Source organism: Paramisgurnus dabryanus, chromosome 10 (genome assembly GCF_030506205.2).
Source record: "Paramisgurnus dabryanus chromosome 10, PD_genome_1.1, whole genome shotgun sequence".
NCBI lineage: Eukaryota > Metazoa > Chordata > Actinopteri > Cypriniformes > Cobitidae > Paramisgurnus > Paramisgurnus dabryanus.
The window spans coordinates 7,140,027-7,163,175 of record NC_133346.1 but is presented as its reverse complement, the minus strand read 5'-3'; the positions used below and the strand labels follow the sequence as shown (position 1 = coordinate 7,163,175).

Sequence of the window (23,149 nt, the reverse complement as noted above, 5' to 3'; positions counted from 1 at the left end):
CTGCATTTCAATCAATTAAATTCCTGTCCAAACTCAACTAGAGTCATTTACAGTCCCATATCTGCGGCAGGAGTTGAACGGTACACTTAATTACCTGTCTGCAAAAGTGTTTTTAAAATGAAATATTGGCAGCACTTGGTGGAAAGCCAAGAGGGATCTTCAACTCAGCTTTACTGATTTATATACTCACGGCAGTCCATTGGTCTCAATAAATATCAATTTACCAAGCAATGAACTTATAAACAAGACTGCACAAAAGAAATGACCATTAATGAAGAATTCTTTCCCATCCCTGCCTGAAAAAAGCCATAGGAATCTCAGTTTATCTAGTAGGATATTAGGCTGTAGCCAAAAATGCTGGTACATGTACCACAAGCAAGGACAATCAAGTAGGATATAATTTGAACTGGAACCCAACTTAAAATCGTGTCATTTTCAAATTTCATTATTTAATTATTTTGTACTCTAGTCATTCCAGTTAGATCTGCTTTTTCACATTACTCCATACACATTAATGTACAAATTACATTTATGTAGGGCTGCATAACGATTAATCGCGATTAATCGTTTGCAGAATAAACGTTTTTGTTTACATCATATATGTGTGTGTACTGTGTATCATAATTATGCATAAATAAATACACTTGCATGTAGGTATTTAAGGCGTATTTACATGTGTATATACATTTTTATATTTATATATAATTTATATTATATATAAATATTTAATCTATAAATATTTTTATTCTTAAAATTATACATGCATGTGTGTATATTTATTTATACATAATTATTATACACAGTACACACACATATATGATGTAAACAAAAACTTTTATTCTGCAAACGATTAATCGCGATTAATCGTTATGCAGCCCTACATTTATGTATTTATTATGACTTTACTTGTCTTATATTGCTACAACTTCATTTTTACAATGTTGATTGCACTGGTATAATGTTGAGTTTGATATCGTAACACTGACTTTATTATCAAAACATTATGACTTACGTGCCTATTTTAACAATCTAAGCGCATTGTCTAAAGTGCACGGTGCACAGTCTAAAAGGGTGTGTCCGAATCCACTTTTGCTAATTTAACAACGGAAAAAATGGTTTGTGCGCCTAGCTCACAGTCTAAAAGGGTTTTGCTGTAAATGTATGGATAACCTAAATGAACAGTGTAATCTCAAAGAATAATTTACAAATATGCAAGAAAAAATACTTTTTTATAACAAACAGGAGATAAAGAGTTTACAAACGTGTGGAAAGTCAAAACGTTTACTTTCTTATCAAAATATTATGAATTTGATCTCATTACGTTTACTTTATTATCAAAATATTATGACTTTGATCTCAATAAGTTTACTTTCTTATCAAAATATTATGACTTTGATCTTGTTACGCTGACTTTATTATTAAAATATTATGACTTTTTCTCGTAAAATTTACTGTATAATCAAAATATTATGACTTTGATCTTGTTACATTGACTTTATTATCAAAATATTATGACTTTGTTCATGTAAAGTTTACTTTATTTTCAAAATATTATGACTTTGATCTCGTTACATCGACTTTATAATCAAAATATCACGAATTTGTTCTCGTTAAGTTGACTTTATTATCAAAATATTATGACTTTGATCTCGTTACGTTGCGTTTATTATCAAAATATTATGAATTTGTTCTCGTAAAGTTTACTTTCTTATCAAAATATTATGACTTTGATCTTATGTTGACTTTCTTATCAAAATATTATGACTTTGATCTTGTTACGTTTACTTTCTTATCAAAATATTATGACTTTGATCTTGTTATGTTGACTTTCTTATCAAAATATTATGACTTTGATCTTGTTATGTTGACTTTATTATCAAAATATTATGACTTTGATCTTGTTACGTTTACTTTCTTATCAAAATATTATGACTTTGATCTTGTACCGTTTACTTTCTTATCAAAATATTATGACTTTCATCTCGTTAAGTTTACTTTCTTATCAAAATATTATGACTTTGATCTCGTTACATTGACTTTATTATCAAAATATTATGACTTTGTTCATCTAAAGTTTACTTTATTTTCAAAATATTATGACTTTGATCTCGTTACAGCGACTTTATTATCCAAATATCACGAATTTGTTCTCATTTAGTTGACTTTATTATCAAAATATTATGACTTATCTCATTACATTCACTTTATTATCAAAATATTATGACTTTGATCTCGTTATGTTGCCTTTATTATCAAAATATTATGAATTTGTTCTCGTAAAGTTTACTTTATTATCAAAATATTATGACTCTGTTCTCGTAAAGTTCACTTTATTATCAAAATATTATGACTTTGATTTCGTAATGTTGACTTTATTATCAAAAATTTTAACTTTGCTCTCGTAACGTTGATTTTTTTTCAAAATATAATGACTTGGTTCTCGTAACATTGACTTTAGTTGTAAAATAATACCTTTGTAAAATGTAATTTGTTATTTTATACTTGATTCTCGAAATACTACTTTTTCATGCTTGTAATTTGATAACTTTTTATTGAAACTGCAAGTTGACCAACCTTGCGATGTTTTTATTTTCATTTTTGCTTTCTTTTTAATCTATAATTAATCAGATATCATTAACTTCAAATTAGTTCTTAAATGATTTGCAAAAGCAAAAACTGTGTTTGAACGCTCTGCTTTATATGTGTAGGTCATTTTGTTTGACTACATTATGTTTGGGTGATTCTTAGCTTTTGCAAAGTTGTCTGGCTTTGAGATGGGTTTGAACAAGAAACCTATCCAAGTTTGTCAGCACATTTACACCTACTGCACAAACACTTTTCAAACTTCTGAAAAGGATGAAAAGCACAGTGTTAAATGCACATATCTATAACCACAAAGCTTCTCCCTTCCTGACCTGCTGTACGTGAGGGTAAATGCTCTCTAACCGTTTCTCTGAAAGGCTATGTTGATAGAACACATTTTTTTAGGTCGCCCTTTCCAAATGTTGAACCCGTGACCTTTGTCTTTTCAGCTCACTTTATAAGTCGCTATGTGACAAGCAACCCGCATTTAACTTTACACAAACCTCAGACAGAAATACCACTGCACCCATTTGTGCCGTGACCGGCGGGGTCAGTAAGGTGATCCATCAATGATTGCCACTCTCATTGACTGCAGAGGGCTTTGGGCTGTCTCTGGGATTACAGGTTATAGAGCCTCTGCCTTTCCTATTTCAGATCTAGCACTTCTCATTGCCATGTTCATAACCCATCTCTTTGCTAAAGCCGTCTCCTCTTATCAGCTGGATTGCCTTCCAGTCAATTGTTTGTGAACAATCACCTCTTCCATTATTATGGAGGCATTTCTGCAGGTCGCCCCACTGAGACGAGGCATCTAGATGAGTGCTTCTGTGGCAAAACAGTAAGACCTGTTATAAGGCGCTAAGGCAAGGTCATTGCTTTCAAATGACAACAAACCCGATAGCCAATACCTCTTTTGTTAGCCGCTCGGGCGGGGGAAAATGAACGGAAAATCTGTGGCTTTCCCTCCGGGCGTGCAACAAAAAAAATCTCCCTCCGTTTAACCCTTTGGCTTTGTAAGCATTCTCTAGATGGCCTCTTTTTAGACGCAAACAGGATGTTGACCCTGAAATATATAAAATCAATCTCAACATAAGAGGTGACTAAGAATGAGAACATTGTGGGGGGAATAGTGTTATTGCCAATGACACATCCAATGGTATAAAGAATGTGAAAAACTACATTTTCAGATATTTCATAGAGATGTATGAACTACAAAGACTACAAAGCTATAAACTGTAGATTTATCACAAAAGCAGGGTTCCCACACCTTGGTTAACTTCAAATTCAAGGACCTTTCAAGGACTTTCCAGGTCCAATACCCTCAAATTCAAGGACTAAATGTGTGGCACATTTCATGTGAGACCAAGGTTACATTGTATTACCTTTTAAGATACATTGTTACAGTTCCCTTTCGAGGGAACTCGCACTGCGTCACTGCAGTGGCACTTTGGGGACGCCTCCAGGGCGTCCCCAAAGTGCGTCTGAATGTGTATATCAAATTCAACCAATGATGAGGCTTAACGACAAAGACAGGGTGACGCGGGAGCCAGGAAGTATATCGCTATCTGAAATATTGCCAAAGACCGCGTTACAGGGACGCAGGAAGTATGGCAAGAGAGACGCAGTGTCTCATTCCCTTCTCAGGAAACAACAGTTACATATGTAACCCAAGACGTTTCATGTGTGAAACACAACTATGCAAAAAAGCATTTTGGTATGAATCAACAAGATATAAGCATTTAAAGCGAACAGTTTATCACATGTGCTAAATAGGCTAGAAATGTTATGATATTATCCTACATTTTTTCCCCCAGAAAACTTCTTGCATAAAATAGATTCAAGCACTTTCAATGACCTGTATCTATCTATGTATATTTGTAAACTTCCCAGGGCCTTGAATTTTTCCCCCAGATTCACAAACTTTCAAGGATTTCAAGGACCCATGAGATCCCTGAAAAAAAGAAACAGAAACATTGCTAACAGCAAACGATTTGTTGCCTAACCGTTTTGAAATGTATAATCTATCGGGGTGAATTTGGTACCAAAGCAGTATTGCGTTTGCTAGGAGAAAGAAAGAGACCACAGATCAGTAATTTCTGGACGAATGAGGCATCTCATTGAAACATGCTTCGACTCTGCCCCCACAATGCACTGCAGCGTGCTTGTGCCGCTGAAAGAAAACACTCTGGTGCCTCTGTTCTGCCACCCATGTCACAGGTAATCTTGTTCGGTCTTAGTCATACTGGCTTGTATACTCAGTGGCTACATCACTCCTGCCTAGGTCGAGAAAACAGACAGGAAAGGTCAGCAAAAAGGACGACCAGGGAGGATGGATACTGTCAGTTCTCGTCTGAAGTGAAGGATTCGAAGGGGGAAAAGGCAGTTTTCACACAAGGGAAAGATCAGGGCACAGACTTCACAAACGCCATGAGGAGAGGACCGACGTACAGTACGTGGGAGCGAAATGAGTTGCTAAACTATGATCATACTTTTATATTTTCCATCAGGAGAGCGTTTGATGTTAAACGCCTCACTGATGAAAGCACCTGGTAGTTGAACAGATGCTGTAATTTATTATTGCTAATCAAAGTCTTTGGCTGCTTAAAGCAGACGCAGTAAAATACAATCCTTAAAGGATGTGGAAGGGTTGCTGATTCCCCTCTAAAAAAGATTTTAGTATTAACCCAGCAAGCAGGAGCCATCATTTTACTGTCTAGGGTCACCAACCTTTTGTGAGCAAGGGGTACCACAATGGATAAAACAATCTGGAGGGTTACTTTTTTTGATATAGTCTTCTTAAATGTTAATATGTTGTATCATTGTTTAGGGGTAGGGCTGTGCAAAAAATCAACTTTTATCGATTATCATGCGCGCGTAATCAGTAAAGCCGGTTCCGTGATTAGAAGTAAATCGCGATCAGCTGCTTTCAGATGGAGCGGCATTTATTGCACAGACCCGTAGTTCACCGAGAAGCTAGGCAAAATCGGATAGATAATCGGAATCGATTTTCCTCGATTATGATCCCGATTTTGCCTAGCTTCTCGGTGAACTACGGGTTTGTGCAATAAATGCCGCTCCATCTGAAAGCAGCTGATGGCGATTTAATACTAATCACCGAACCGGCTTTACTAATGACATGCGCATGATAATCGCAGTCGATTTTTTGCACAGCCCTATTTAGGGGTCAGTGACAAAAAACGGTTTGACAAGATGAAAAATGCAAAAATCTTTTTAAAAACTTGTTTTAAAAGCACGCATCAGGTTTATTTTTAATGCACATAGTGTATTTATGTTAATTTTATGCAAAAAAAGTGCACCATTTTTATGAAAGTTACGACTGAATGGATCTGTAAATGTCAAATGGTGTAACCGCTAAATGCGCCAAAGAATGATAAATATTAAATATTTTATCCACCTTGATCATATGTAATCATAAAAAAAAGAATATAATTTTATTAGTTATTCTAGTGCTGGGCAAAGATTAATCGCGATTAATCGCATACAAAATAAAAGTGATTTTTGGCATAATATATGAGTATGTGCTGTGTGTAATTATTATGTATAAATAAATACACACACATTCATGTATGTATTTAAGAAACATTTACATGTTTATATATATTTATTGATATTTTTATATATTCTATATTAATGTGTGTGTGGTTAAATATACACAATAATTAGACACAGTACACGCACATATATTATGCAAAAAATCACTTTTATTTTGTATGCGATTAATCGCGATTAATCTTTGCCCAGCACTGTAAACTTGAATGCGTTTTTGTATTTGTCCTGACATATGCTGAAAACAGCTCTGTTTTCTATTTGACAAATTATGTAAAAATGTATGTAAAAAAAAAAACTTCTAGCCAAAATAAACGTGAATTTGGTTACAGATTGCCAAAATAACTTGTGAGATGTATGATATTCCATTAGGTCATCATTGATTACAAAGTGTTTGGTTTAATTTATTTGCTAATTTTATTTCATTTATTTTGTACATCTATTAAATTTTCACTACTGACCGTCCAAATTTTGCCTTGTTTTAGCCTAGATGTCTAGGCTGTGTTTGGATGGCTTTTAAACATCTTTTAAACATAAAATTGCCTGCTGGGAAAGCAGCAGTTTACCCCAAAAACAACTATTAATTATTTGCTCATATTGTTAATTCAAAGAAACTTTGAATCCCTCTCAGTCATTACTTATTATGATCCCACTGAAGTGTGTGGAGTTGCCATATACACAACTTTTTGCATTGCTTATGCAATGCCACTGAGCTACAGAAACAATTTATATCCACAGTAAGTCCTACTAAAAAATAATCCTTGAGGTCTATAGTACAATTATCTGTCTAACATACAAACCATCCCGGTTACAACGGCTAATCAGTGACATTGGTGACTCCGAGATAGTGATTGTTTTGTAAATTTGTACATTTATGTAAATTTAGGCTGAAAGTTTACTTGTATATAAAATTACTTTTTGTGTTTACAAAAAGTAAGTGATAACCCTGAATAGTGTGCCTTTAAGCATATAGCTACTTAGGCAGTAAGCTTACAACTCCATCTAATGGACAAAACCAATCACTGGAAAAGCTGGAATGCTGAAACAACTTTGACAGCAATCAAGAAAGCCTAGAGACACGATTGAGGTGCACTGAACAAAAAAATCTATTTAAAAATATTTTCACCAAAGCTAATTAAATCTTAACAATTTTACTTTTGTCAAGGGTGCGTCTCGATACAACACACAACTTACTCAGATCAATATGTAATTTCCTGCAGCATGACATGGTGTGATTATGAGCTACATAGTCTACTTCATCTTACCCATACATCTGTGTAGTATAGATTCCATGTAGTCACTAATTACTGAAAATTAATAATCCCATTTATATTTCTATTATAAGAAAATTGTGTACAGTAGCTCTCTGCCAATTAAGCACCCGTCTGATTCTGTTGCATCACCCTCCAAAAATAGATGTGAGTCCATCTGTTAGTACTTATTGCAGCCCATTATATTTGATCTCTAAAGAAGGTTCCAGCAGGGCATCTCAAATATGCCGTCATTAGTAAAATCAGATTTCAGAAGACAGAAAAATTGTACGAAAGAGTAAAATGAGACATACAGAAAATTATTTTGAGCTTTTCAGTGAAAAGTCTAATGATACGAGTGTAATGATTTTGGGAAATACCGAAGGGCTAATATGTGAAACACTTCTAAATCATTTGGAAATACAATAGTGCTGAACTGTACCTTCACAGTTTCTGATCTGGAGTCATGCAGGATTTCAGGGTCACCATCTGTGATGACAGCATAATGCTAAATGAAAAGAAAAAAATGGCCCATTACAACAGACTTTTTGCTAGCACATACACAAAATGACAGCCCGTTGCACTTTCCAACATAAATATATTACAACAAGCTTGTAACAGTATATTCACAGTTGGGGCGTTATGAATTTACATGCATTTCCAAAGCTACTTACAGTGCGTTATAATCCATTAACATTTTTATCAGGTGTGTTCCCTAGGCTTAAATCCATGACCGTTTGTGCTGCTAAGGCAATGCTTTACCACTGAGCTATACAGGAGTTGATTATGACTATGAAAATTAAAAATTATAATACCCATTTTCCCCATTTTAAACAGATTATCGTAGTAGGTTTAGGTTTATCAGGGGCTTGAAATGATGGGGAAGCAGGAAACATGAGTTAACTTCAAACGAGAACAAAATAATTAAATGAAAACCAAATAATTATTCTCTAAATAATAAAAAATAATGAATTAAAAACTCATTAAAGGCTGTGGAAATCAAAACATTTTGTTCTGTCGACAAGGCCACAGAATGAACAGGCAGTTCTTCATTACAGTTTGCATATTTGACAAAAAGTATATCAGAAAAACTATTTAACATAACTAAACCTCTAAATGATAAGAACAAAACAAATTCCAACAGTACTATCTGAAAATATGATCTAGATTAAAAAAATAAATTAATTAAACACATTGGGCTAATCTAAGCACTTGGTCTGAAGCGCAGGTGCACTTTAATACTATTTAAAACACTGTTTAATATTCAAGATAAGATAATTTGGCATTCAGTTATGTTCGAAACCTTTCCTATATACAAATTTCACAAATATGATGTTAGGATAATTGAAAAACATTTTGTTCTCAAATGTAGTACATACGCAGTCATGGACATTAACATGTATAAACAATAAACATGATATTACATCATCCAGTGAATCCACGTATGGCTGAAAGGTTTGTAGATTTTTCCTTTGATAAAATTGCTACTTTAATGTAATGGCTTGGCTGGTACACTTTCATTGTCAGGTGGTACAGCCAATATAAAACTAGAAAAGTATTTCATCAAACACATTTTAAAAAGATTTATGATTTATTTAATTGCATTTATAAATTTGATATCAAATGCTTGTACCAGCATCCAAGTAGAAGTCTGTTAAATGTATGTTAAATGTAAGGTCAGGTGGTGCAACCAGAAAGTAAAAAGATGTACCTGCTATAAATGCCTCTAAGAAATAAAATAATTTTAATAAGCTAATAATATTAGTTTTAATAAATGCAAGCCAGGTTGTCTATACTTGCTATTATACCTTTTTTTAATTACTCTTAAATGTATAGTTCTTAATGGCAGTTTTAAAGAAGTAGTCCACTTTAAAGATGGGGTCCAATGACTTTTCATAGTAGAACATAAAAATACTATGGTAAGGCAATGGGCCCCATTTTTAAAGTGGACTCATTTAAGTTGTTTTACACTTTCAAACTATTTTCAGGATTATATCTGGCAAATAGACAATAACTGGTTGTACCACCTGCCCTTAATTTTGAATGGGGATATCAAAAATATTTTGGAAAAAGTATTAAAATGTACTGAAATGTTTTTCAATATACAAAACTTTTTAAACACGTTGTTCCTGACTCAAACATATGTACATTCATCCATCGTCTGAGCTCAATACAAACATACTACAGCGCCCTCTATCGTCTCTGCATGGTATGACAGATCCAACTAAGGAATTTATACAGTTTTTAAAACTATTTTACTAATTGTTATTTACTACGTACGCATACTATTATTTGCTTCGATCGTTTAAAATTCATTAATGATATAAAATATGGCAAGAAAGTCACGTGTACATGATAAACATAGCAAAACAACCATAACGTGAACTTATTTTACCCTGTTTTGTATTAAGGCCTACAAAGTCCAATTAATTTACTACTTTAATAGGTGGATTCCCGGACAGGGATTATCTTAAGCAGGACTAGGCCTTAGTTTATTTAGGAAATATATCTAGTTTGAACAAACATGCCTTACTAAAAAAATTACTGGTTACATTTTGAGGCAAAACAAAGGGCACTGGTGTATTTTAAGATATGTCAGTGCAAGTTGTTTTCAGTTTGGACAACTCACAACTCTTACTTTTAGTTTAGTCTAGGACTATACCTGTCTGGGAAACAGCCCCTAAGGGATGTAATGTTTTTAGTAAGGCACGTTTGTTAAAACTAGTTATATTTCATAATTAAACTAACGTTAACTTATCCCTGTCCGGAAAACCACCCCTTAAAGAATAGTTCACTCGAAAATGTACATTTTGATACTTAACATACCTGTATGCCGGTTTTTATTAATGTCTAAGTTCTGCTAGTAGAAACTGACAAGCTTCACATGACTAACATGGTTAATTTAAATCAATGTTTACTAGACATTATTTTCCGTCAACAGCTAATCTTTTCACAAATTCGCGCCTGGACGTACGGTATAAAACGTGCATTACGATCAGGTTTGACATCATCAACGTCGAATGTCATTGGTTAAATCGAAGGGCAGTAGGCAGGTGTTAGCGAAATAAGATTATTCTAATATTTAGGGCAAAAACAGATAGGTTGAAATATATTATCCTACCTCTAATATAAACCCAGTCTTTTTTTAAATTGACTGTTTTTTTACATGAAATCATCCATAGCCAATGTAAAGGACATTCTGTAAAAAAATATTACCTTGATATTTTTAATACTGAGTAAGGTTTTTTAAAGTAAACATAAATTATATAAGTATAATCAATGATTGAAATAAAAATAATGTTTCTAATCTCATTATTAGATTATGAGACTTTCCTTTCTGAGGGCATGTTTTCCCTGTGTTCGCGTGGGTTTACTCCGGGTTCCTCGGTTTCCTTTAATAAATAAATAAATAAATAAATAAAGAAAGAAAGAAAGAAAGAAAGAAAGAAAGAAAGAAAAAGAGAGAGACTGGATTTCACAGTCAAGGTCACATGTTATTGTACTGTACCGTAATATATGTTTCGCCGCTAGGGGGCGTTAAATCCATACAAAACTTGAATAGACACCATTAACTAATTTCTTCTCATTATAGCTTGGGATCACTGGAGAAAGACATTATACTAAGTACAGTACATTTTTAATACTGTTAGTTGTGATGATTATGTTGTATAATTAGTGTTATTTTTATTAAAGTAAAATTAAAGTAATTTCGTTAACTGTAATAAAAAAATGAAACCTACAGCAGTAAATGGCTCATGAACAAATTAACAGGGTTTACTGTACCATTGAACATTAGTTATCACATTAATGTTGCAATAAAAACAAAATACACTAAAACCCCAAAAAACAGAACCTTCAAAAACTAAAGTAAACAGTCATAAAGTGCAACCTAGCTACTAAACTTAATTGAAGTCAATTGAAGTAAACATAAATGAACATACAGTAGTTCTATTACATTAAATAACTTCTAAACTATAAAAATCCAACTAAAATTCTGACTAAAATAACCCTACTTATATTATAAAAGCTCTCTCTCTCTCTCTCTCTCTCTCTCTCGACCCTGTGTAATTACTAACCGCAAGCCACAGGATAAACATTAAACTCTATAACAGAATAGTTCATTTCATTTGACTGTGTGGATAGGGAGACAATGTGATTCAATTACACAACTAATATAACCGTACAAATGCAACAAGTGGTTTACATTAAACAGCTGAATTCCCCCGACTGCGAAGAGCTCGGTTTTCTGTTAGTGATGATGTCTATGAACAGATAGCATAACTGACATGATTTGTGTAGGTATTATCTCAAGAGTTTTGTGTAGTTAAAAGACACCTAGTTCTTTCTGCATTGGATGAGATAAGCATTTTATCATCAACAATTGAACCATGGCACATCTACACAAATTTTACAGACTCTTGCCGGACTACATGCATGTTTACTCTCAGCATGCATCATTTGTAAGAGTAAGAGCATCAAGGCAATTCTGTTATCGTAAAACAGGCCATTGTTTATGTTGGGTAGCTACCAAACAAAAAATGTGTCAGCGCTTCACCACCTCGATGACAAACTCTTGTAAACCCGTGTTTATGCCCATACCTGTGAACACGATTTCCCTGAGGGCATTTCATATTTAATACCTGCACACTCTTTAACAGGTACACAAGTGATAACTCCTAACATCATTTACACTGATGATTGTTCAGTGTGTTTGTGTCAGGATATTTTCTGCACACATTCCTGAATCATTTCAAACACAGACGGTAAGAAGTTCTCAGGCTGTGACGACACGGCTGGGATGTTAAGTCTTCGCGTGTGACTCACAGGACTCTCACCTCAGCACAGAGATTGTGGGAAATGTGATGTCATTGAGTCGGATCATCAAGCCTGGGGAGTTGCAGTCATTAACGCTCTATGCAGGAGTGCTAATGAGAAACTTACGCTCATCATACTGCTGCTTTACAATTACTGTCATTGGTCTCTTTAAGGCCTGGGTTTAGGTTGTATTATGCATTTCGAATCTCCTTGTTTTTCTGTTATTAGCCAAATGTGACTCTGCCTGCATTGTTAAATTGGATCAACTTAAAACATTACTTCAATTAGTAACATCTAAAAAAGTATTTTTTACTTGTGTGTTTAAAGGGACACTCCACTTTTTTTGAAAATATGGAAAATATCAGCTCCCCTAGAGTTAAACATTGGATTTTTACCGTTTTGGAATCCATTCAGCCGATCTCCGGGTCTGGCGCTACCACTTTTAGCATAGCTTAGCATAATCCTTTGAATCTGATTAGACCATTAGCATTGCGCTAAAAAATAACCAAGGAGTTAGCAATGATATTACACAGTGCCCGAAAGTAGTCCCCTGCCATTGAAAGTTAATCTTTTCGGCTGCTGAACATACAGTTCCTAGTCATATTGGCCTAGAAAATCGCAACTTTTAATTTTCTGTCGGTCTTAGTACATGTAACTACAGAAGAGTCAAGTTTTTAATAGGAAAAATATTGAAACTCTTTGGTTATTTTTCAGCGCAATGCTAATGGTCTAATCAGATTCAATGGATTATGCTAAGCTATGCTAAAAGTGGTACCACCAGACCCGGAGATCAGCTGAATTAATTCCAAAACGGTAAAAAATCAAATATTTACCTCTAGGGGAGCTGGAAAATTAGTATATTTTCAAAAACAGTGAGATGTCTCTTTAAGTGAAAAATATTTTGTGAAAATTTAAGTTGAGAAAACTTCCAACTTGATCCAACTTTTGACTTTTTACAGCAGGTAAAAAATTTTGGCTTAAGTCCAAAAATCTAATTCTGACGCATCAGAAAACTATTAATTTTATTATGATTTCAATATTTGACATGACCTTACTCAGAGTCAGTATTTAAGATATCAAGGTTATATTTTTACAGAAAGTTCTTCAGGGTGATTGTAGAAAACAGTAAAACACAAAAATCTTAAATGTTAAGTATTGCTCATCTGCATAATTCAAAGCTGTAAAGTCTGATTTCACGGAAATTCATACGTATTTTACGAGTTGACTAATTTGTATGAATTCATACAAAGTGAATCGTACAAAAATGTGAGCAAAATAAGAGTTCGAAATTGTTCGATAAGAGCACAACCAGACATTGTTCAGGTGTTTTATTTAAGAAATTTGACAGGTTTTGTCCTTAAAATGCTATTCTTAGTGACTAATTTCTTACGCATCTCAAATAAGGCCTCATTTTACCGCTGAAAACTGAACAAGCGGCATTCAGTGTAAATATTTTCTTCTCTTTTTATTAATTCTTTTAAATTATTTTCTTTTGCCAGCGACTACACACATATTTCTATTTCATTTGTTGAAATTAAATAAATGTGTTATTTTTAGTTAAACTTGGTGTAGTGATACTGTAATGCGGTTGACAGACCTGAAACTACTTCATAGGTGTACATTTACTGAAAAATAATACACACCCTTAGAATATTTGTAAGCCAATCAGAATAAAGCATTTAACACTGTTTATTCCTCTGGGCTGTTGAATGCTTTATTCTGATTGGTTGATTATTTTTCTGTAAAACACCTAACCTGTCAAATCTCTTACCACCAGAGCAAAGTTTTTGGTATAAGCAAAATAATTGACTCCGGTAGTTTGATTTATTTGAAAATAATGCACAACCGCGGTGTAACTGCCGCATTACCACCTTGGGTGTGCATTATTTACGAATAATTCCTGTGGGTTTTTTCTCGTCTTTCGTAAAGTTGCTTTGAAACACTGCAACATTGTAAAAAAAATGGTATTTAAAAGATTTTACCTAATAATATTGGTAGCCTACTAAAATATTGCTCCTAGCTTACAAAATTGGTGCCACAGAAATGTCAAACTTCACCTTTACTAATAAAAATAAAAACATAAAATATACAATATAGACAATGTGTATTAAATTTCTAAGTCATCATATATCGTAAATGTCACCAATAAATAAAAGCATTAGATAAAATTACCATTTTGAACAAACAAATAAGAAGAATAACAACTACATTGCAAACCATTCTAAACCACTTAAACACAACATAGTAAAATTATACAAATTCAAATTAATTAAATTAATAATTATATATTGTTAGCCAAGACTTTATCATGTTCCAACGGATCCCAATAAAATAAAAAACAAGAGATACATGCAACAAATTTATATTAATGAAAAAAGATTTTTACTTTTTTTGAGAGGAAGTGGGAAATCTTAGTGAGCAACTTTTATAGAGGTGTGAAAATTCCTCTGTAAGTGCAAAAAACATGCATTAACATACCAGTGCAAAGCCAAGGTTAGTGGACAGAGAGCTGTGCTCATTCATTATGCTAACAGCCCCTCAGGAAATAAATATCTATAACGCTTTCCACAGACCTCTAATAAGACACAGGTAACAACCACTCATTACTGCGGCTCAGGACAGAGATTTACAAATCTCAGGAAAGTGTGGTTAGGCAGGTTTCCCTCGTCTTGAAAACTGTTATTTCTTAAAGGGCGTCACAGGACGCACAGTAAAGGCTTTGATTTATTCTTGGCGGCTGATAATTGCTACTGTCTTGTCATCTGTCAGGAGGGAGAGATTTGGACCGTCCGAGGTGCAGATTTCATGCTTTCTCTAGGAGGTTATAAATCTCTCAGGAGTCCCTCATAAATCAGTTCGGGAGCTGATGTCTTCCTGGGCCCGATTACTCAATGGAAATGGACTGCAGAACACAAATGAACTTGACTGGAAAAATGTTTATTAAGACTTTCCATGATGCTAAAATGTTACTGGATATTGGCTTTGGCATTGACACCTCATGATTAAAAAGACAGTATGAGGAAGCAGGACATAAAAGCACAAAAAAGTGTGATGCTGTACAGAAAAGCAAAGTGTTAGCATATAGAAATTCTTGATACAGTATGATAAAGATTTTTAGTAACCATGTACTGCAGTTAACCAAGTGGGACTAATGGAATTTGCAGAAGTTTTTGCATGTAAAAAAATAAATACCACCTCATGTTGTGTCAATAATGTTTACACAACGCTTTTAAAACGTATGTCTATCATGAATAAAATTTATATCGGGCTCAATTTTCTGCATTTTCGGCATCCGTAGCAAGCATTTTGATAGCTGTTTTGACAATTCGCAACCTGCCATTCGCGAGACTCATTGCTCAAGTTAGCTATAGCTTGTTGCTAATTGCTGCGTCCGAAATCTCCAAGGCAGAAAGGCATCAAGGCACGTCCGAATCCAATGTTTGCTGTACATCCTGTCTATGAAGACTGTTCGAATGCATTTCCTGAAGCTGCCTTCATGCCGCCGAAATCATTGCCTCACGAGGCAGCGAGGCAACAACATTTCGGACGCAGCCAATGTCATTCATCCATTCGCAGTAAATAGTGAAGACTCCAGTTCGTATTGTTTTGCAAATTTCTTTTGCAACAGATTAATTAATTCTAAGGGTGCAAGGTTTTTTGAGTGACACATTTTTAGGATGATGAATATTAAAAATGTATGCGAAAATGTCTCAGTGTGCAAGCATCTTAAACAGTGGCGGCTCGTGACTGCTCATCCGAGAGGTGCAAATTCAAAATATGTGTTTGTTGTGTCATGTATACCATGTGCATCATGTGTTTTGTCACAACAAGTGCCTGCTGTACATGCGTCAAAACCGTTTATAATAAAAGAGACGCTCACGTTCACGAAATACACGCAAGACACTCCCTTAAAGGAACAGTATGTAAGAAATTTATATCAATTAATCATAAAATGGCCCTGATATGTCACTAGACATTAAGAAATCATTTTCATTTCAAATACTTATATCACTGACAACAGTGGTCCGGCCAGGATATTGTCATTTAAAAAGTGGAGTTGCAGCCCTCAACTGATGTTTATGTTGTCATGTTGTGTATTGGCCACCAGTTGTGTGATTGCAGTACCAGTTTTGGCCACAATCCTACATACTGTTCCTTTAACAGCAAACTCTGATTACGCATGAAATTATGCGAGGTTCTGGCAAACGCGAGCGTCTCTTTTATCAGAAACCCTTTCGACGCATCTTGCAGCAGGCACTTTTTTTGACAAGACACTTGATGCACATAGGTTCACTCGATGCGCAGAACAAATATTTTGAAATTACGTACCACACACATGACGGGCTACTTACATGTTGTGACGAACTTCGCATCGAGCGCCTTTGAAAAAAGAAGTCACTGGCCGCCACTGATTTTAAGACTTTACACTGTCAGAAATAAAGGTACAAAACTGCACCTTTTCTGGCACTGGGGCTGAACCCTTTCAAAAAGTACAGCTTTGCACCTAAGGATTTCGTTTTAGTACCTCAGAAGTACATGCTGGGACCAAAGAGAGCTTAGTAGTACCTCAAAAATACATATTAGTATCTCAAAGGTACATATTGGTACTAAATATTTACATATCTGTACCCAATGGTCCATACAATTACCTTTTTAAATGGTGCTGCCCCACTGACAGCTAGGGTACGTATTTTGACTTTTCTCTAACAATGCAGGTCCTTAAGGTACAGTAATCTACCCAAAATTGTAAACCAAACAGAAACTTAGGGTACAGCCCCAGTGACAGAAAAGTTATTTCTGACAGTGTATAAACATGCAAAAAAAACGCTAAACGCCAATCGAAAAATTAGATGCATATTACATGTTCATTAAACACTTTCACTTCAAATCCTCTTAATCCTGGCTTCAGTCCATTCAGAAATACCACTTTTTTGGCTTGCACTTAAATGCTTTTGCAGTGAAATATTTGTGAAATACCAATAAAATGACTAAAGTGACATTTATGAAAATAAGGCATTTCAATTACTGACTTATAACCTTTTCATTGCCATTAAAGTAAAATTACTGAACCTAAACATTAGAACCTGAAAAAAAAATGCTCATTTTCAATAAAACGTGTCAGACGCACTTAGGCCCTTTCCCAAATGGCACACTCCGGACTTGTGGACTTCCTCAGACTCCACACTTTGATGACATCATGTAGTGCAGACCTTGGGGACCCTTGACACGAGTCCATGAGAGTGCACCGAAGTTGTATTTTGGGACAGACTTGAGCGTCCTGCCGGAAATAGGAAGAAAAGTGATCCCATCTATCGTTTGATTGCTCTTTCGCAAGGACTTCTGGGTTGGGAAAGTCCGTTGAGCCTGCAGCAGTGCGGGCTTCGCCAAAGGCCGCATCAAGGGTGCAAAGGGGGCGCCGATGAGCACACTTCGGAGTGTAAAAATGACAGATGGGACACCCTACGGACTCGTTGCTTAAGCGAGTACGCACAATTTAAGGCCACAAAAGTCCACATGAAGTCCGCCATTTGGGACAGGGCCTCAATGGGTGTATCTGAACTCCTCATGTTAAACTGAAAGTTTATATGATATTTAATGCACTCTAAAAATCCTAGGTTGTTTTATTGACCCGTGCTTCGGTAAAACACATTTTCAACCTAGAAAATGTCCATATTTGACCCAATCATGTGGTCAAACAACCCATGATTTTGGCTTAAAACAACCCAGGTTAATTTCAACCATTGGGTTTGTCCATATTTTACTCAATCAAGGGTTAAAACTCTGTGTTAATTATTTAAGAACTGGCAAATTTACAATTTAGTGTACAATATTTCTGTTTTCTCTTTCTTATATTTCACCTAATAAACTTGAATTAGACAAAGTTTTCAAGATAAAAAGTAAAATTTTCTTTATGAAAAAGACAAATAGTCTTAGACAAGCTGCACTCTCACTGCAAGCTGTCCGGCTGTGTAATTGTTTTAGGGCTTGGCGTCAATCAGCCTAGACAGACTCCATAAAAATGAAGCAGAGGAAGAACACTGACCCTCTCATTCTCTGCATTACTGCCGAAACACAGACCTGGTCCTTAAGAAAGTCTCACAGGTTATTTTAACACACATACCTGTACAAAACAATCATGCACATCATGCAAAAAGTGCAAATTGGGAGGAAAGCAGCTATTATTAGGACAAGCTTGTAAATGTTGAACTGAAGCATTGAACTATCGACTTTATCAAAAATACATTCAGATTGTTTGGGGCATTAAAAGGACAGAGATTCACAGAGATACTAAGCAGTTTTCTTATTAAACAATCATTACGCAATCTGTCACAAACGAACCAACCAAAAATATGCATTCCCCGCTGCTAACCACAGCATGCAGGGGTGTGCTGGTGAAGCCAGCAGTTATTGAATGTTATAATTGTCAAATACTTGCTCTCTTTTGGCTGGCTTTGAAGTCCAAGTCATTTCTGTTCTTATCCTCGGGTGATGTTCTGGCTTGATTTATGGTTTGGTACAAAGACAGAGAAATTATACGGCCATGAGGCCCAGCACCATGAGAGCATCGGGATCGCACAACGGAGACTGATGACGGTATCTGTGAACGAATGTAATTAATGGACCACAAGGCTTCACTCACAGAGAGGAAATCCACAAAACACTGGTTATTTGATAAATCTACAATTTGTCATGAGCAATAACAGACAAATTTAGATTAAGCTTCTCGTGTGATTAATCACAGGATACACCAGAAGATACCGCAAGACGGCATGCACTTGAAGCAAATGCATTTGCTTTTTATCTAAGGTGACTTACAGTGCATTCAAATTTAACTTTTACTATTAAATCTATCAGTGAATTCCAAAATAATTTTGAATCAAAGTTTAATTTTACATTGATATCAATCTTTGACATGACCTCACTCAGTCAATATTGAAGATATCAAGGTTATATTTTCACAGAATGATCTTCACATTATATATGATGATTTCAGAAACAGTAAATCACAAAAAATGGGTCACATGGGTCCTTAAGGGGCAGTTTCCCGGACAGGTCTTATCCTAGTCCCAGACTAAAATGCATGTTTGAACTGCCTTAATTCTAAAACATCTTGTACTGACATATCTTAACATACATCAGTGCCACTGTTTTGTTTTAAAATGCACAACAGTATTGTTTTTGTAAGGTGTGTTTGTAAAGACGAATTAAATGTCCTAATATAATCAAAGGGTCCTGGATTAATTTAAACCCTGTCCGAGAAAGTGCCCCAGAAAGTATTAGGGAACTTAATCCAAAGTTATAAAAATAAATGGAATTGCATCTGGAAAAAAACTAGCAAATTATTTATTTTAAAAGAAAAAGGAAATTTATTTTAAGGATTTAAAAAATAACACAATACATATATATTTTAACATAAGACATTGTTTTATGGAGACTTCATGGTTTTCACACCACATTAAAATTTATGCATTTTACCCAAACAGACTTACAGTGCATTACAAGGTATTCATTTTTATCAGTATGTGTGTTCACTGGGTTCGAACCCATGATCCATTTTACGCTGCTAACGCAATGCTCTACCACTGAGCAATACAGGAGCAGTGAGACCAGTGAAAGTGCATATTTATTTGTTTGTTTGCATATTTATTTACGCCATTCCAACCTCTGTCTATATTCATGGCAAAAACACTGTAAAAATGCATTTTTGTCAAATCAACATAATGTGTAGTAACATAAAAATCAGAGTTAAACCATTACAACTTGTGTTTATAAGTTATGTCAACTTATCATAGGTCAAAACCTAAAAAAGTAGGTTGAATTGGCTTGCAAAACCAAGTTGTTTTAACAATTTATATATATATATATATATATATATATATATATATATATATATATATATATATATATTTTACAGTGAACCAGTTAATCTATACACAAGTTAATCCACACAATTTTGGCATTTCCGATTCCCCTAACCTGCATGTTTTTGGACTGTGGGAGGACACTGGAGTACCCGGAGTAAACACATGCTGACAAAGGAAAACATGCACTGCAAAAAATGACTTTCTTACTTAGTATTTTTGTCTTGTTTTCAGTAAAAATATCTAAAAAGTCTTAATTACCTAGGAAAATAATTCTAGTTTTTAGACAAAAAATACAAAAATGTAAGCAAATTTGTGCTTTAAACAAGCAAAAAAAAATCTACCAATGGAATAAGAAAACATTTCTTGAATTAAGTGTTTATGAAAAAAGTAAACTTATTTCAAGAAAAATTTTGCAGATTTTTTTGCTTGTTTTAAACACTAATTCGCTTAAATTTGATATTTTTTGTCTAGAAACTAGACTTATTTTCCTAGGTCATTTTCTCATCAAGAAAATGCATTTTAATTTAAGAATTTTTTGATATTTTTACTGAAAACAAGACAAAAATACTATGTAAGAAAGTCATTTTTTGCAGTGTGCAAATTCCACACAGAAATGCCACCTAAACCAGCCAGGACCTTTTTTGCAGTGAGGCAACAGTGCAACTCATTGTGGTGCCCGAAAAGTGCAAAGTTAAAGTGGACCTATTGTCCAATTCATGTTTTTACATTTTCTTTGGTGTGTAAGTGTGAATTAGTACATATTAACAACATAAAGTACAATAGCTACATACCCCAAAGTAAACGATGACGCAAGTTAACGTTTCCAACGTTAATCTCTTTTCTTGGACTACAACAAATACACGGATTGCAGGCAATGGTTTCCTTTCTGGGATTGGTGATGTAGAAAAGACCGACATTATCATAATTCCTCCCGCTTCAGACTCACAGCCTATAAGTTAAATCCTGTTAGCATTGCATTGTGCCCGAATCTTTCAAACATGGTAAGGAGCGTCACATTTCCGGCTGATGTCAGAGGTATTCAGGCCAATCACGTACAGATTAGCTGGCCGATCAGGGACACAGCTTTTCAAATCCCTGCGTTTCAGGAAGAGAGTGAAATCTGGAGCTACAAAAATGTACGGTATGTGGAAAATAATGTGTTTATTTACCCATAAACTACGCGAACACATTGTATTATACCAAATACACGTTTTTTAGCAATAAAATAGGTGCACTTTATTGTGATGACTTTTGACACCTGACTTCATTGACAACTAGTTTGTTAAAGACAAAAGAAATATGAAAATACTGTAGTATTAGCGAATGTTTCAAACATTTTGCTATGGGTGAATCACAAACATTTTAGATATACTGTATTTGATGTGTTTCCAAGAGAAAGAAAATTTTGATACAAAATAACCAATACTAAAGTCCCAGATTTGATGCTTTGTTAAATCTTAAAAACAAGTTAACAGTCTCTGTCTGAGCCTCGCCATAGTTCAAGGTCAACTTGCACTTATTTATAAAGCACATCGCTTTATTCTGATGATGTAATCAGTTTCACTATCTGTGGAGTTTACCAATTAAAATGTACTCTGTTTTTATGTTTACTTGCTCGCTGTTTCTTAGCCTTTAAGAGGTTGTATGGATCTTCCAGGAGAAGGCGTGTCTGGGGAGGGAGAAGGTGAATTTGCCTTGGGGTGCTCATAAAAAGCAGCATTTCTCATAGGTGACTGTACCATGTGACTGCTAAGCAAAGTGCTTTAAAGAGCAGCCCGACCTGTCGAGATGCATTACAGGTAATCACAGGTCGTGAGAGGCGTGTGAGAAAGTGCCATTTAGATTCTCAGAGAGACGCAGGGTGCAGGATACGTCGAATCAATCCGCAGGTTTCCCATGGCGAGCAGAGGAAGCTTTACCAGCTCTGAGTTCTCCGAAGATGAACTGGAGGTGAACCTTGAGGGACCTGAAGATCTAGACAGCAGCGATGGCAGCAGCTCCAACTGTTGTTACCCCAAGCCAGAGGAGCGCCAGACCAAAAAGCGTAACCGTCCGGTGCGCTCCAAAGCCCGCAGGGTGGCGGCCAACGTGAGAGAGAGGAAACGCATCTTGGATTATAACCAGGCCTTCAACGCTCTTCGAGTGGCACTGCATCACGACCTGAACGGAAAACGACTGTCGAAGATCGCCACGCTACAGAGAGCCATCAATCGAATCTCCGCCTTATCCGTCTTTCTCACCAACAACCCACCAGCTGGTGTGTCAAAGCCCTGCAGCCACCTCGACTGCCACGGTCAACCCGGTGGGCCGTGGTCAGAAACTGAACAATCGCCATCTTTTCACCTGGAGACCCAAAACTTTACGTCCTGGCGCCCACCACTCGCTCATCGTATCCAAAACCCCATGCACAGGCTGTCCTCAGACCAACACGTTTTGATGGACAATCAAAGACACGCAGGCCCTGCTTGTCCTCCGTCTCCTCACTACCCCTGTTTTTCCTCTAATACCCAGCTGTACACAAACGGACACTGCGGGACCCCTACTAGCGATACGGCCAGCCCGCCCAGGTATGGGAGATCGGGTGATACCGGGGGTCATCAACCAGGAATTTGGGGTTCTTGTGGCTCTAGTTACGTGGACAATTTCAGAGAACCACTTCAGACGCTTCCCATGCCCTGGCACATGAGCTACCTGCAGGACATCGGCCCTCAGCACAGCCAAAACACGCTGTGATGCGTACACGTGCACAATGCCTCAGGAAAACTCTTGAAAGTATTAAAGACTAATGAGCACTTGGAAAACACTGCACAGTTCTGCTCTCTGCTAGGGGGTGGATTTTGTCCATAAGGAAACATTGTACATATTTAAAGGAGTAGTCCACTTTATAGATGGGGCCCATTGACTTACCATAGTATTTTTTTCCTACTATAAAAAGTGAATGGACCCCATCTTTAAAGTGGACTACTCCTTTAAAATATAATTTGAATTTGTGTTAAATAAATAATTATATTGGAATATACATGAATTTTGTGCATGGTGCAGTGATAAACCGAAACATGATGATGTCTC

General features: G+C 35.5%; 1 protein-coding gene across 1 annotated transcript; it reads left to right on the top strand.

The window, feature by feature from the left end:
- The first annotated feature begins 21,913 nt into the window (after nt 1–21,913).
- bhlha9 (basic helix-loop-helix family, member a9) lies at nt 21,914–22,896 on the top strand. Its single transcript, XM_065256953.1, has one exon. It carries the CDS (start codon nt 21,977–21,979, stop codon nt 22,811–22,813), a length of 837 nt encoding a protein of 278 aa, XP_065113025.1. The 5' UTR covers nt 21,914–21,976; the 3' UTR covers nt 22,814–22,896.
- Nucleotides 22,897–23,149: the final 253 nt, after the last annotated feature.